The following is a 16,595-nucleotide window of genomic DNA, read 5'->3' on the forward strand; positions in this document are numbered from 1 at the left end:
ATTAGGACAGAAAAAAAAAAAAAAAAAAGAAATGAAAGAAGAAGAAACAGAGAAAACCCTCCAAGAAAATTCTTAATTATGATTCTTGCTAGGAAGCTTAGAGCTGGAAAAACAACTAAAACCAAGATTTACCAACTGCCAACTATTTTAACTGATTTCATATGAATAAGGAATGATCTCATCATGTCCCTCAAACAACAAATAAAAAGGAAAACACAAATATTAGTAAAATAAAAGTAAAACCCACATATATATTCCCCATCATAATAACATGTTGCCAAAGGATCATAGTTGCCCTAATGGTTTAAAAACCATCATGACCTTAATTACTCTCCACATCCCTCTTCATCCTCATCTTCCCTGCTTCAATTGTCTCCTTGGCTCCCTGGCAACGGCGGCAGCCACCTCCGACCACCCATACCAATACATAGGATAGAAGAAAATGAGAATATATTGGGGGGATGTTTATGTTGTAGGGAGGATCCAATCTCTTGATCCCTCCAAAGGAGTGGAGGGTGAAAACTTGTGATATGTGGGTTTTGTTTTGTAGGAATAAAAATGATGAAGAGAGGATCTTCTAAAGCATATACTTCAAAGCACAAATTTTATTTGTTTCCCTTTCTTTGCTTTTTCTCACTTTTTGCTTTGCTTTTAATAATTATATAAGAAGACATTAACACAATTGTGGAATCTACCTAAAAAATTCTGGTTTTAGTGGTTTTTGTTCATCTGATGTAATCGGTAACATGCCATTTGCCACATTGAGTAGTTTCTGGTAAACAAATTTATTTGTACCAGTCATGTGCTTTTTTTTTTTTTTTTTTTTTGTAACAACTGTACATGTCATCCAATGAAATATAATTTTAATTTGATATTCGTTAATATACTGTTAGAAATATTAAAGCAAATGTGCAGAGAAAACGAAAAAAAAAAACATATATATTTTTTGAATTAAATAACTATTACTATTATTTGGATTTATTTAGGTTTAAAATATTTATAATAAAATGAAATATGTTTTTCCTGTTGAATATTTTAAAAGAAATGACTAATTAATTTTATTCACAGTGTTTATTTCGACTATAGAATGAATTGAAAATTAATATGTAATATTTTACATATTTTAGAATGTTATAGGTCTTTTTTTTTTTTTTTTTTTTTTTTGAAGAAAGCAATACTTCATTAGAAGGTTACAAGTTAGGGTAACAATGAAAGAGCATATAAATAAAATTCTCATATTCCAACCGAATAAATCTTCGTCTTAAAAAAAATTGGGATATAAGAGAGATATGAAATAATTATGAATTAAATTAAATTATAAACAGCAAGCTGGAATAGTTCAGTTGGTTAGAGCGTGTGGCTGTTAACCACAAGGTCGGAGGTTCAAGCCCTCCTTCTAGCGTTGTATTTTGTATTCTTTTTATACATATGTACTATCCCTTCTTGTATTTTGTATTCTTTTTATACATATGTACCTTACAGCCGGTATTATACTTACGTAAGCGTAAATAAATTATATATTTCTTAAAAACAATCATAAATGTTTTCTATTTAATTATTGAACTTTTCTTCAAAAAAATGTAATTATTGAACTATTAATTTAATAAATAATTGTTATTTATATTATCCTCAATTAACTTTTAAAATAATAAAATTTCATAGTTGAAAATGGATTTTGGATATGGATAAAGTTTAAGATTTATATAAAGACATGTTTTTTAATTTTAAATGAAATGGACGTTGGTATTTTATTTTTTAAGATAAAAGAAGAGAGTCAAGCTTTAAACGCAAGCTACAAAGTATTTGATTGAGCAATATCAAAAGCATCATAAAATAAACAATCTCGAAGACCAGCAAACAACTCAGAGATTATAGGGACTAGAAATGGCAGCGGTTGCAAGGACGTTGTGTGTTGCGGCTCCACTCAATACCGATAATACCGATAACTGCAGATGTTGTGTGAACTTTAAAGAATTCAAATTTTCTTCCAGGATCAACAATGGCCAAAGAAATGCGGTAAAACCCATCTCCTTTTGATTCATGTTAGATTGGAATGGTTAAGAAGAGAATGGATTCTAGTTGTTTTATATTTAAGATGTTAGGTTGATACTCTCTCTCTCATTCATGCATTTTCAGGGCATATGCGTGGCAAACAGGTGCTTGCTTATTTCATAAAATATTTTTAATTAGCTATAAATAAAGATTAACCAAGTATTTTTTAAAAGTTAGAACTTTTTGTATTTCAGGTTATACCTGCAGAGGAACATGTTCGAGGAACTTCAATGGAAAACGATTCAGAGATCTTAACTCTGTATCTAAATATCTTAACTCTGTATAAATATATCTGTACATATATCTATACGTTTATTTTCTTTTTTTCATTAATCGTTGGTATACCTTTTAAAACTTGCACTGGCAGGCCTTTTCTCTCCTGCTCTTTCTAAGGAGGAAAAAGATTCTAAAGCATCCCATTTTCTTGAAGCCTTTATATCATACTAGAAATGGAAGAATCTTTACCTTCATTGGAGGTGGAACTGTCCATCCTACAAGTTGAAAACCAGGCTCTGGACATTGATTTTAAGACAGAACGGAATAGCTTGAATTTGTGGGAAAAGTGTATCTGCGATCTATGTGCTATGTAGAAGGATTCATTGTAGCTTTAGTTTTGGGATAGTATTGGAATTCTTTTCAAGATCATTACCCGTAATATAGGTTTTGTTTGGCAACAGCGTTTGGAGTAGTGTTTAGTATTTTGATTGGGTTAAATCACTGTTTTCATTAATTATTATATTCGGTAATGTCACGTCTATTTTAAAATTTAGAGTTTGAGTCAATGTTCATGAAACGTTATCCTGTGCCCATTACTTATCTTTATCTTGTTCTCTATGACTTTATCCTTTTTTGTCCTTTTATATTAAACAGTTAATCAAACACTTATTTTTACCGAACATTTTTATTTTAAACTACTATGTAAATAACTAACTACTAACGGCTAATATCTAACGACAGCAGTTAACATCTACTAGAAAAACGTTGAAATTGCCCAACAAAGCCGTAATGTGGGGAATGAACATGATCTTTGTTTATAGCAAAGAAATATATGGGTACTGTGGGTCATGATTTTACGAGTAATATTTTCTAATATTTTCTATTTTCTAATTAAAAATTAGCTTTTCAGTTTGTCTATTTTTTAACAATTGCAAACCCGTAACAAAGCTAGATATATGCCTCTTTTTCTTTTTCAAAAAATAAATTCATCAATTAACAATTTTTCCAAATTATATCTACATATTTTAATAGAAAAGTTTTTTTTTTATAAATTAATTTATATTTATTTTATAAATTTAAAATAAATTTATAATGAATACTATTATCTATTATCCTATCTATTTTTCAAAATTATAATGGAAAATAAAATTTAATAAGATAATTATGACTTTCTTTCTTTGTTTTTTTTTTTTTTCAACTACATCTCCTTATTAATTTTTTCCCTGACTATACATTTTAATTGGATAACTTTTTTTTTTTTTCAAATTTATTTTAAGATAACATAAGAACTAATCTATATATATGCCTCTTTAAAACTATTACAAATTGTCACGACCCGTTTCCATAAGCCAGACCGACACTAGGGTCTAGGTAAGTTTAAAGCTCCCGAGATCCGTAATAAGCCTGAACTACTAAAATTTAACCATATAAATATGAATTTCAAACATTCGATCTATATTGCCATGCACAATAAATCTCATAATTGTATTATATTTTGGCCCAAATGTAACATCTTAAACATTTTATAGATTGGACCCAATCTAAATACAAAACATTCTTAATGTGGGTTTATATATTCATACATTGACAAAATAAATAAATAAATAAATATCCTCATTAGTTTATTGGTTACAATCCTATAACTGCGGAGTTCTCTAACAGATAAGTATAAATAAGTTTTAGTACATATAGCTACATAATTAAATAACTGCTAATTCTAAAAGTTAATTTCCTAACTCTGCGGGGAAGGAGATAGAGCTCTAACCAGGCAAAAGAATCTACTTCCTAGAAGAATTTAAACAAAAGAAATGTGAGCTTAACAATGAATAATAATTAATGCACAACACAAGCATTCACACAAAATGCTTTGTGAAGTACTAAAATGAGCACTTTTCCAATCAAACAAATGGCACATCATAAGCACCAACAAATAATCACACCTTCAAGTAATCAAACACGTGGTGATTGGTCAGTGGCGTCATCGGAACCCTTGATGAGCCGTCCTCACACATGACCCATCCTCTCATGACGTGTGCATCAGGGAGCCGATCCCCGATAATTGGCCGACAAGTCTAATCCTCACTTGACCAGCCCTCTCATTTCATTTCACTCATTCATTCATTTTTTTTATACTCTCTTTTCTTTTCCATACCATCAGGAGACCACCTGTGGTTTTCCATATAATCTATATCATCAGGTGCACATGGAGCGCCGATTTCCCCATGCATGGCAGACGGTCGAATTGCATATTTTCATCATTTTCAGAACCGTCCTCGCAAACTCATGGTGACCCACTTCATCCCAATTCCACACAAACAAGGAACATTATTATTAGAACACATGTAATCAAGTAGTGCAAATATATTCAAGTACATCAAACACTTAAATATCATAATGCAAGTGCACAATTAGACATTCACATATAGGTAGTAATAAATATGTAGAAGCAAATGCTATAATATAATAATTAATATTTGAAAAATAAATAAACAAGTAAATAAATAAATAAACAAATAAAGACGAAGCGTTGCATAGTAATGAGTTTGTGTATGATGCATACTACCTATTATTACTTACATTGCTAAATAGGGAAAACACCCTAATTTCGGGTCCTAACTCTTTGAAGCAGTGAACAACTACAATGATCTAAACGAAATGGCATTCGAAGAAGAGGAGAAATTGAATTGAATTAAGTACTCTATCTTAAATATATTAGGTTAAAACATTATTCCAAATAAGCCTATTAACTTAACCATTAAATATATCTAGCGTAGATTCTAGCGAAATTTCGGCAGAACTTCCTCTAAAATTTGGATTAAACCACCTGCTTAAGACTATAATTCAACAATAGATTCTCAAAGCCCATCCATCGGGCAATTCACAATAATTAATCTCGTCCGCTATAACCAAATTTCATTCATCTAAACATTTACTCAATTCACACAGTCCATCCGTCGGGCAATCAATCAAATCAACCCATCCGCCTTAAACAACATTTATCAATCACCACACACACATATATGCACTTAATAATTCTAAATCCTAAACCAAATAATTAATCGCAATTGGCTACCATAAATACCATAAACTAATCAAAATTAATTTATTTATAAAAGTCTAAAATATTCTCTTCATATATAAAGCTACTCAAATAATATAATTTCTTTTTATTTAATTAAATCTACTTAAATATTCAACTGATCTACATAAAGGCTAAAATATTCTAAATTATTTTCAAAATTAATTATATTTATCTATTTATTCGAAATCAAATTAAGCAACTAAAAATTTGAAATTGGAATTTATACCGAAAAATTTGGAACTGGGTCTTAGAGCGTACTAATAAAAAATCGGACTATGATGCCACGATCCGCACGAGGACGAGGTGATTCTGCCTCTTAGGGTTGCACCGGAGATTCGCCGGCCGATCATAGAACCGCCGCCGCTACCTTCTACGATGGCTGGAAAACCGTGGTTGCACGGAATCGAGCGCTCTTCACACCATCTGGCTCGATTTTCACTCAGGAGTCCGTTTTTGGCGTTAGTTGCCCAAGATCAGTCCTCTCGCCGCCGCTCCTGTGGTTTCGTCATCTGAGCTTTGTTGCCGAAATTGATGGAGGAGAAACGATCGCGTGTGGAGGAGATGAAGCAATTGGCACCCCCCCCCCCTTCACGTTGCAACCGCCGGAAACGGCGTAGATCACTAGAAGTTGATGAACAAGAGTTATCAAAGAAAATAGCCCCGATTCGCGTCAATGGAGGCTCTTTCCGAGAGAGAGAAGACCAGAAACGTGACCAGCAGCACAAGATGACCCGATCACCACCTCGCTCTCGTCAAGTGGTGGCCGAAAGCAAGGAGGGAGGGGAATGACGCGCTGCCGACCAAGGAAGAAGAAGAAGAGAAAGGAGAAAAAAAAAAGAAGAGAAAAGGCTGGTTTCTAGACTATTCTGTTTCGATTCAAACCAGTTTGATCCAATTCAGTGATTTAACTCAATTTTTCTTGGTTTACGGATTTTTCACTTGATTTTCAAAAAATTCAAACTGGTTTATAGGTCTGGTTTAGCAGTAATAAAATATTTTCTGCTGAATTTTGTTAGAATGAAAATTTAGTTTTTAAATGAAAATTCTATGAAATTAAATTTTCAGGTCGTTTCATAAATGATGTTATAGTTGTCTTTATTACAAATAGGCGTAGGTGATGACTTAATCCAATAGAGTCAGAACACCTTTCTATATAAATGGTGCTCGATGAAACGATCTAGATTATTATTTTGATATTTACCATTACTGATTTATTTCAAATAGAGTTTTTATTATTGTTCTAAACATTTGATAATTCATTATAGTTTATTAAAGACAATGATTGCAATAATTATTAAAATAATATTTAAAATAATAATTATTAAAATAATATTTAAATACCCGCGCGTGAAGTACAATTTTTTTCGACCAGCTATAAATATACTTAATATAGATCTTAATATTTTTTATTAAGTCAAAATAAAATTTATGGTTTTTATTTTTAAAATAAAAAATGAAAAATATTTTTAATGTTAAATGGGTTCGGATAATAAAAATAAAATTTTAAACGAGTTTGAATCCCTAATTTATAATTGAGTTTAGATAATGTATTTTAAGTGAATAAATTAAACAAAGACCAAATTAATGGTTAGGAGATTAGTGAAATAATAAATAATGAACATAAAAATAATAGGCTTGAATATAAATTGTTGAAATTTTAAGTGCATAAATATAACAGTAAATTAAATAAGTTAGATTTCAAGATTTGGATTTAAAAATTTGATGTTCCTCATCAAACAAATACCACCATCACAATCCATTTCTCCATTATTGTTATTGTTTATAAGAGCCAAACAGGGGCGAACGTTCTCCGAATAAAATTGTTCTCTGAATGTCTTTGATGGAGGAATTGCATTATTTTGACGGCTTGGTGTTGAGGTGCATCATTTTGGACGGTGCATTTTTTGAACTGCTTTCACAAAGAAAGTGCGTTCTTTAAATAAAGCGTATTCTTTGAACGACTTGAATTGAAGTAAACGGTATTTTGGACTGTTTGATCGCTGAGTGTTTACTAACCTCATTATTGGAGTTTTCTTTTTTGTTTTTTTTTTTTTTTTTTTTTTTTTTTTTTGAGTTGGAGACGTTGACCTTAAGAGAAGCTAATTCGTTAACAAAAAGGAAAGGTTGATATTGAGAAAGTAATCATTAAGGGAAAAAAAAAATACAAAGGATGGATTATGTTAGGCCAATGATATGTAATTTAACTTGTACTAATAAGCATTTCATCATTATTAGCCATAAATAAATTTGTGACAGAGATCAAATGTGAAAAATTAGGAGAAAAAATCTAAATCTAAATATTTATAAAGAGTAACTATCTGCTATACTCGAGTATATCTTAACAAAAATCCACCGTCACTCCAATTGGCAGGATACAGATGCAGAAACAAGAGAGATATCCACGTAATATACGCGGAGAGAGAGAGAGAGAAAGAGAGAGAGAGAGAGAGAGACAAAAGTGTCCCTAATTCGTTGGACACAGTCTCTGCATCTCTCTCTTGCTTGCTAACCTAAAGGCCAAAGGTTACTCTCTCCTTCTATCTCTCTCTCCGAGTTTGATCTTATATATGACGTTGCTGTTTTATATCTATAATTTTTGATTTTGTTTCTGCAGAGAGGGAATTTGATTTGTGGGTTAATTGAATTGATTTGGGAGAGAAACGATGGCCGCACAACCAACAAGGGCGCGTGCTGATTACGATTACTTGATTAAGCTTCTTTTGATTGGGGATAGCGGTTAGCAAGCTTCTCATTTCTCATTATTTCTCCATATTCAATCTGGGTTTCGTTTATTGCTTTTTGGGTTCGATTTATATTCTGGGTAGAGAGAGACGATTTGGGTTATTGATTTAGTATGTGATGCAGTGATTTTTAGGGGTTCTTTTGTGTCTTCAGGAAATGGATTCTGGTTACCTTTTGTTTTATCCTTGTTGGATGCCACATTTTCGAGCTTCTCTTAAATGGGCAGGTGTTGCTGTTTGGGATTTCTTTTTATATAAGGGTTGATGATTTATGTCGTTTATTCTTGTTGTTTTGCTTGGAAAATTAATTTTCTTTATTGTTGAACGCTATTTACATGGAATGCCAATATTGTTCCCATGCAAGTTGATCACAGTATCGACGTGTCAGTTTAATTGGATCTCTTATGGATATATTTATGCATCTGGGAGTTATACCAAGTTTTATTTTCTGTATAAAATTCTGATTGTATTTGAGTTTAATAGGCTATTCTAGTTTTGAACAGATTGATGTTGAGCTGCGGGTGGTTTGTTTAAATATGAATTGGCAAATGTGTTGATTGACCAAACATTTTTCGACTTTGTATATTTCCTTAGTTGTGTAGTTAATATAGGTATACTTCCATTACATTGTAATATATTTGCACTAGAAACCTGAGTCTTATTTTTTGTTTTTTTTATTTTTAGTTTTTTGGGAAGTGATTTTCCAATCTGTGTATTACTGTTTTATCAGGCAAAGATGCTTGTGTTAATCTGAGACAACTAATGTCTGTATGATGTGTTATTTGATCAGGCCATGAAGTTTCTGCAATTTTTTCCATGAAAAATTACTCCTTCTTTCTTGAAAAATTCATTTTCTTATTTGCTCAGAGCTGGACTCTAATTGATTAATTGCTGGGTTGAATGTTAGGCTGGTTGAGCTTGCTTCCAAATTTTACTTTATCTGGACTTTGCACATTCATGTGAATTGAGCCAAAATGATCCTGGATAAATCGATGGATTAAAGTTTGAGTTTTTGGATCAGAACAAATTATCCAAGCTGGACTGTGTACTTGTCGTTCAGAGTATGCAAATTAGTAACATTTTAATTTGATCCCGGCTCAGCCTACTAATTTATGTAACCGAAAGTAGAATGGTGTTTGCCTGCCTGGGTCAATTAGGTAGGATTTGACCATTGATGTAGAAGAAGCTTGCAAATTAAAATTGTGCCTGTTATTCGTGCAGCCAATCATGTGAGGCTTTGGGTAGAAGAATAAGAAGAATGAGTTCTCATGTTTAAGTTTTGCTCGTAAAGAAAACAAAGAAGCAACTGACTTGCTAGTGACTGAGAATTTGGAATTGGAGATTGAATACAATATATTAGACAGTAGACTGGTTACGATGGAGTAGCTTGTGAGGAAAATATGTTTAGATTTTCGAGAGAGAACAATTTTACCCTGGCCTGAGTGACTGAGAATCTCTGCGCCAGTCTGGAGTTTAGAACTATATACTTATATTATAATTTTTAACTAACATAAATGTACAAAAAGTTTTTTTATAGTTTATTACTTTATATTACTCTTTCTGTCTCAAATATTAACTAGTAGGATCTGAAGTATACCATACATGTACACAAACAAAATAAATTTAATAATAATACTCAAAATTTGACACTTATAGTAGTTTATAAATGATTAAAACAAAAAGCTGGGATTCCCATATACGTTCTTCCCTTTAAATTTAATAGGGTGAAATGGCGATAAGAAAATCCACCCATCCCATTACCATCTTAATTTCATTATATATGGAGAACTTGAAAAGCTTTTGATGTATGGCGCGGTAGTTCATTCTTCTTTATTTAAGATTGTAAACTTCCTGCTTTGCTAGCATACTGGTAACAACATGTGTTCTACTTTATTGTTAAATGGCCTTCCTTCATCTCTGAATGGCACAAACCGAATTTTATGCTTTCTACTCTATTGTAGACCTGCAAGAAGGTTCATGATTTTTGCATTCTTAACTTCTCATTGCCCATTCCATCCCTCTTTTTCTGATCGTAGAATTTTTGATGAATGTGTTAAGACTGATCATTTTGTTACTCTAGTCTTGGTTATGAGATGATTTGTTTATTGGCTCTCAAGTGTTATTTGACACAGTTTTCTTTTAAATTTTCAGGTGTCGGGAAGAGTTGTCTGCTTCTGCGCTTCTCTGATGGTTCTTTTACAACCAGTTTCATTACCACTATTGGGTTGATATCTTTGTGACTTTTGCTATCCTTATTTTCTGAACTTAGCATCATTTGCAAACTGAAAAATTGAGAAGTATGTTTGTGATATATCGTAGAACATGAATATTGAGAAGTAGGTTAATGATAGTTTGCAGTAGGTTCTGTTTGTGTGATTTAAAGGTCAAGATTTGGGCAATATGCAATTAGAATTTGCCATTTAATTTCCACTTGCCATTGAGATTTTAGGTGCTGTTAGAAGCTTTTCTAGAGATGCAATCAATTAAGTTCTGAAATCAGATAGTTCTCCAGCTATATCTTGTAATTGTTCTGCATAATTTAACTGAGGGTCTGGAATGTGGCTGATTGTATATATTGGATATCTATGATAATTTATTATTATTATTTGAAATTCTACTTTTACTTCTCTAAACAGCATTGACTTTAAAATAAGAACTATTGAGCTTGACGGAAAACGTATTAAATTGCAAATCTGGGACACGGCAGGTCAAGAGCGCTTTCGCACTATCACAACAGGTTTGTATTTAGCACTCTACCTATTGGTATGTTGTTTTCGATACTTATGAGTGACGTTGTTTTTGTGTTTGAAAGTTTCAAATATATATATATATATATATAATGGTGGTGGTGATTAGAATGCTGCATAACCAAGTTGTTTGATTGAGCCTCACGACTGCAGTATAAATATAAAGTCATCTGGCTATTGAACCTAGTAAATGGGGATGAGATTGAAATGCAAGACTTTCTAAATGCTGTAGGAAATACGTACAAGGAAAAAAAAAAGAGCAAATAATAATAAATGCTCTTACCATCTTTGACAAATTTCTAAAATTTGCTTATTGACTTTATGTTCTTTTGCAGCCTATTACCGTGGAGCCATGGGGATTTTGTTGGTGTATGATGTTACTGATGAATCTTCTTTTAACAGTAAATTCTCCTTTTCTAATTCCCTGTGCATTTAAATTTGTGGAGATTTGTTAAACATGCTAATGCTATTTGATTAGATTTGGTGCTTTATCACCTTTTCTACTTCCTGAGCATTTTCCTTTTGGTTATTGATAAATGGTTACCAGTGAAATATGTGTTTCATTTGATTGTCACTCCTTATGTTGCTTGTCCTATATCCTGTAACACTTTCTTCAATATCTGTACGTCTGTCTCTTGAATGCTTATGGATCTAGCTTCTCTTCATGTTCAGATATAAGAAACTGGATTCGCAACATTGAACAACATGCTTCTGACAACGTCAATAAGATACTGGTAGGAAACAAGGCAGACATGGATGAAAGTAAAAGGGTGAGTATTGAATTTTGTGACTTGGAGGACATGCTCCTCTTGTTACTGGATAGGTTGGACTGTTCATCAATAAAACATCATCATCTACTTTTCTGTAACATAAGCTCCTTAGCAGGCTTTTTATGTGGAAGCAAAGTTGTTTACACCCAAAAATTGTGTGATTAGATAGAAGAGTTTTAGGATGATCTATAACTGCTATGCCTTAAAAGTTGGGTTTTCTGACTCATGTCTCAATTTGATTCCTCTCACTCTCTCTCTCTCTCTCTTCATATTTGTGTCTGTTTTGTGTGCCATCCACTAATAATCGCAAAGATACTCTTTGTCATTTCCTTAGGCTGTGCCTACCTCCAAGGGTCAAGCTCTTGCTGATGAGTATGGTATCAAATTTTTTGAAACTGTAAGTATTAACTGTATGCTGCAATTGGTTCTTTAGAACTTCATCTACTTCTCTCTTTATATTAAAAGTCCATGTTCTGCAGAGTGCAAAGACAAACTTGAACGTCGAGGAAGTTTTCTTTTCAATTGCAAGGGACATCAAGCAAAGGCTTGCAGAAACTGATTCTAAGTCTGAGGTGATTTTTATTTTTTTCATCTTATACCATACTATTTCTTCTGTTTTTTCTCCAGTTTGACAATTTAGATTTAGACCATTTGCCAAAGGCTCTTTTATTATGTTTCTCTTTCTTTTTGCTAATTTAATATATTTATTTACAAATGTGATGTAATTCTCCATTTTTTGTGGTACCAGCCTCAAACAATCAAGATTAACCAACCAGACCAGGGAGCTGGTGGTGGCGAAGCAGCGCAGAAGTCAGCGTGCTGTGGTTCATAAAGCAGATTTTAAAGTACAGACTGAGGGGGAAGTTTATGCCCGCGGCACCTGTTGGGGTGTAAAATTGATTATGATGACATTATGCTGGGCCCAGATATCTGTGCCCTTGTTATTTTCCCAATTACCAACCTTAGCATGTTTAAGGCAGTATTTTTTTTCGCTTACTTTGTGGAATTTATGATATGACACCCTTTTTCGCGTTCTTTCCTTTGTTGGGGCTTGAACTCACTGGCTAGTCTTGATGTAGATAAGATAATCCATATTTAGCTGATTTCACCTGATAAAATGTCTAGGGTTGTTTCTGGCCTTTCTCTTTCTTTCTATTTTCCCTCCCTCTTTAAATATTGCATTTTTTTTTTTTTATTTTGTTAATGTGCATTTAGATGTCAATATTTTGATGTTTGTGTTGTGTTATAGTTCATTGTCCTGTAACTGCCTGTGGTTGGGAAATTGTTTATGAGTCTTCATCATTGGGGTTTGAAATTGTTGTTTTTAGAAATATAATTAAATTGTCATGAAGATTCAAAGTATGAATATTTTGCATGTTTCTTTCTGCAAAATAATTTTAACCTCTCCGTTTCAGAATGTAAACGAAGGATTTATTTGGTAGCTGTTAGTTGTTTAATTAGTATTTCATTAAATATTGTGTAATTTGTTTTCTCAAATTCTAAATATTAGTGAAAATATTATGTTACCAAACAATATAAATAACAAATTAGTCAAAGCAACATGGCAAGGAAATTTTGATGCAAAAGTTAGTTTAAGGTAAAAAATTTTTTTGCACTCTCATTATGATAACATTAGTCAGGGTATTTGTAAGGTCCAATCGTATCAAATCTGTTATCATAGCTGATTCAAGAACAATAAATGCATTAATATTGAAAATCTTTATTTACCAAAAAACAAAATGTTGAAAATATTATGTGTCAGGAATCTCTCGCTAAAGCATATGCGATTTTCTGTTCAATTGACCCTTTCAGAAGAGAATTCCAATTTGATATTCGTTTCTAGCTTTGCAATGAAAATTCAACATGATACGATACTGTCATTGGGGAAGAGGCAATGTTTAACGGCTTACGAGAGTGGTCATCCCTGTAAGATGGGGCCTCAGCAGAATGGGGGTAAAGGCGACTGATTTGGTTTTATTAGATTTTCAAAAAAAAAAAAAAAAAAAAAAAACCTTCAAGTTTCCTTTAGCCATCAAATTAAAAATTCATAGTTTAATATATTTGTATGAAATCAAAGGGTAAGTACGGTCCAATATTGTTAAAATAAAAATATGAATGATTAAGAGTTATTATAAAAGAAAAGGAAGTACCCATTACATTACATTATTGAAGAGAATCAGAATATGGCAATAGCCCAAACTATGGCTTTGCCATCTGGCGATTCTGATTCTTTCTCCATCCATTGTGCTCAACATGCAAAGCCTCTCTATGGACAACAATAAAAGATGAAACAGCTAATAGAATAAGAGAATACGTCTTAAACTTTTAGTACCATTTATTTTGCTTATTTTGCTAATAGAATAAGATGAAACAACTAATTTTAATTTAATTTCTTATTTTTCTTTATTTTTTCAAGAATTAATTACACATGTCAGTAGGCTATTATTCTATACAAAAAAGTGAAAATATAAATTTGATGAATAAATAAAGTACATTATTATTATTTTTTTTTGGAGGAGGCTGTAATTAGCACATAAGATCCAATGATTTATAATTGAGAATTTCAATTCATAATCTTGTTAAAAGAACAATTCATAATATTTGAGTTTAAATATATATTTTCTAATATTCAATTCCATTATTCGAAATAGCCTAATGAATAAATGTTATTTCATTAAAGTTATCAATAAAATTAGAATTTTGAATTATTTCACATTTATTTTGATTTTGATTTGTTATATGAAATATATAAAAAAAAAAACCATTATAACTTTTTGACTTGTTTATTTTTTAAATAAAATAGTAATGTAGATTATTATTTTGGAATAACAAAAGTATTTTATGTATGATTTTTTTGTTAAGAAAATTATATACATAAGAAATATAAGTAATTAAATTGAGCTTTATTTATGTATAATTGGTAGATGATTGCAACTATACTCGGTCCGAGAGTATGAGGAGAATATGCAAAGTAGAAAGTCAAAGAACTATTTAAACAAAAATATATTAGAGTAAATCCGACATCCAGAAATTTGCAGGAGCACGTAATCAACGTTACCGATATATTACAAAAGATAATTAATACCGGCTATAATATTAACAAGGCAGAGAAAGTGAATGTCGTAATTATGACCATTCCCTTGTGGTATTTTCCACTTGCTAATAATATTTGAAATCGGGACTATGTGAAAATATATGATAAATCTATTTTGTATTTGCATAAAAGATCATAACGATGAATCAAGGCAAAAGTTTATGCACACTTACCGACATTCCAAATCATTTATTGTAAACGTAAAAATGCAAGGCATGCACAATATCATCCATATTAAATTTTGTGGGTAGTTGTATAATGTATTACTAGTTATGTAAAAAGTAACCTAAAATTTAATAGTTTAAGTACCCTTATTTTAGAATTTATTTTTATCATGCGTTGAATTTCACATAGAATTATAAATTTTAATAAACTTATTATTATTGTTTAGCATTTAAAAATTATAATTGTTCTAAATGAAAATATACTAATTCTTTTCGACAATGAACCACTAATTTCCCAGAGTAAATATTGTATTTGTCGAGAAAAATCTACTTAAGATATTACTTCAGTTCTGTACTTGCAATATTTATTAAATAGAGGTTGATTTTTTTCTATTAAATATTAAATTGATATCAATTTAATATGCTTGTATTATACATAATATAACATTTTAAAATAATAAATATATGTACTAATTAATGAGGATTGAGGTAAATAAATATTAAACAAAAGTTGGACTCCTAAATTTGTAACTTTAAAAATTTAGTTGAATCAGAAAACCTTTTCATCCAATGGTAGAATATTATCCTATGGCACGAACCTCTAATAGAAGACAAGCAAGAGTTGTGACAATTGATAAATATGTTGATCCGACTGAGATGACATGGTTTGGGAGGAAAAGAGAATTTGTAAATGTTAAAAATTATTCATGGATGATGCAAACCAAAGCAGATCATATTTTTTATAGGCCTCATAGCACTGGTTAGAATCTTTGGCTGACGTATAATATCTGAAGAAACAGAATGATGTAGATTATGGAAAATTAGATGTGAACTAGAAACATATAGTTGATACCATGAGATATCTATCCCCAAAAGTTTATTCTACTATTTTACATCGGTTCACAAGAGCAGAGATTGTAGAGGTGAAAAAATAATTGAAAGTTGAAATAAATATAGTGCAGAAACAACTTGATAAATATTATTCAAAACCAAATATAGAAGAATTGAAGAAGCAAATATTTCAGATTTTTTATTTAATAGTAGTGATGATGAATTCTAAAAGTATGTACCTTATTGCTTGCCACATTGTTGACTTGTTATTTGTAAATTGAGATTATGCTCTATACCTACATATATTAGGTGTATCCTGCATATCTATTATAGAATAATGACTTTTATTATTACTTTAAAAGAATAATCGATTTGTTTTCATTATTATTATGAATTTATATTAAGTTAATTCTATCCCTGAACTTATTTGCTATATTGCCCGTTCGATTTTTTTTTTTTTTTTTTTTTTTTTTTTTTTTTGCAGCTTGGGCAACAAAATAATGGAATCTAGTCACCATAGAACAGAGTATATTAGTCTTAGACCGCAAGATACTAGCTTGGTGCATCACCAATATCATCATAAATATGAGGCTATATGGTATGAAGATGCTGATCTACAAATTTTACAGTGCAGGCATTCTGGAACTGCTCTACACCTGTCGGATGATGTAGATGTACACATAATCCCATTTTTGCAATCTAGTGGATTTTATGGAGCATCATAACTTGGTTTCATTCAACTAGATTGGCATCTGATCATTTGCTAGTATAGGTTATCTAAACATTATTTTAGCCAGAAATTCATTATCTTTCTTTAGTTTGATTGCCTCCACAATTTTGATGAACAACTCTTCGAACGTCAATCTTTAAGAAATTTTAAACATATTAGATCTACCAC

At 31.2% G+C, this 16,595-nt stretch overlaps 1 protein-coding gene and 1 non-coding gene across 2 annotated transcripts; both read left to right on the forward strand.

Moving 5' to 3' along the window:
• Positions 1-1,328: 1,328 nt before the first annotated feature.
• Positions 1,329-1,402, forward strand: TRNAN-GUU (transfer RNA asparagine (anticodon GUU)). The gene has a single exon. It is a non-coding gene; the product is annotated as a tRNA-Asn (tRNA).
• A 6,328-nt stretch (positions 1,403-7,730) lies between these two features.
• Positions 7,731-12,643, forward strand: LOC105641574 (ras-related protein RABE1c). The gene is made up of 9 exons (XM_012226160.4): positions 7,731-7,873; positions 7,965-8,086; positions 10,243-10,315; positions 10,728-10,828; positions 11,174-11,239; positions 11,511-11,608; positions 11,943-12,005; positions 12,088-12,180; positions 12,357-12,643. The coding sequence occupies exons 2-9, from the start codon at positions 8,014-8,016 to the stop codon at positions 12,438-12,440; spliced, it is 651 nt and encodes a 216-aa protein (XP_012081550.1). The 5' UTR covers positions 7,731-7,873; positions 7,965-8,013; the 3' UTR covers positions 12,441-12,643.
• The last annotated feature ends 3,952 nt before the right edge of the window (positions 12,644-16,595 follow it).

The sequence above is a fragment of the Jatropha curcas genome, chromosome 6 (assembly GCF_041381405.1).
Source record: "Jatropha curcas cultivar XTBG-Jc1 chromosome 6, XTBG_Jcur_1.0, whole genome shotgun sequence".
Classification (NCBI taxonomy): Eukaryota; Viridiplantae; Streptophyta; class Magnoliopsida; order Malpighiales; family Euphorbiaceae; genus Jatropha; species Jatropha curcas.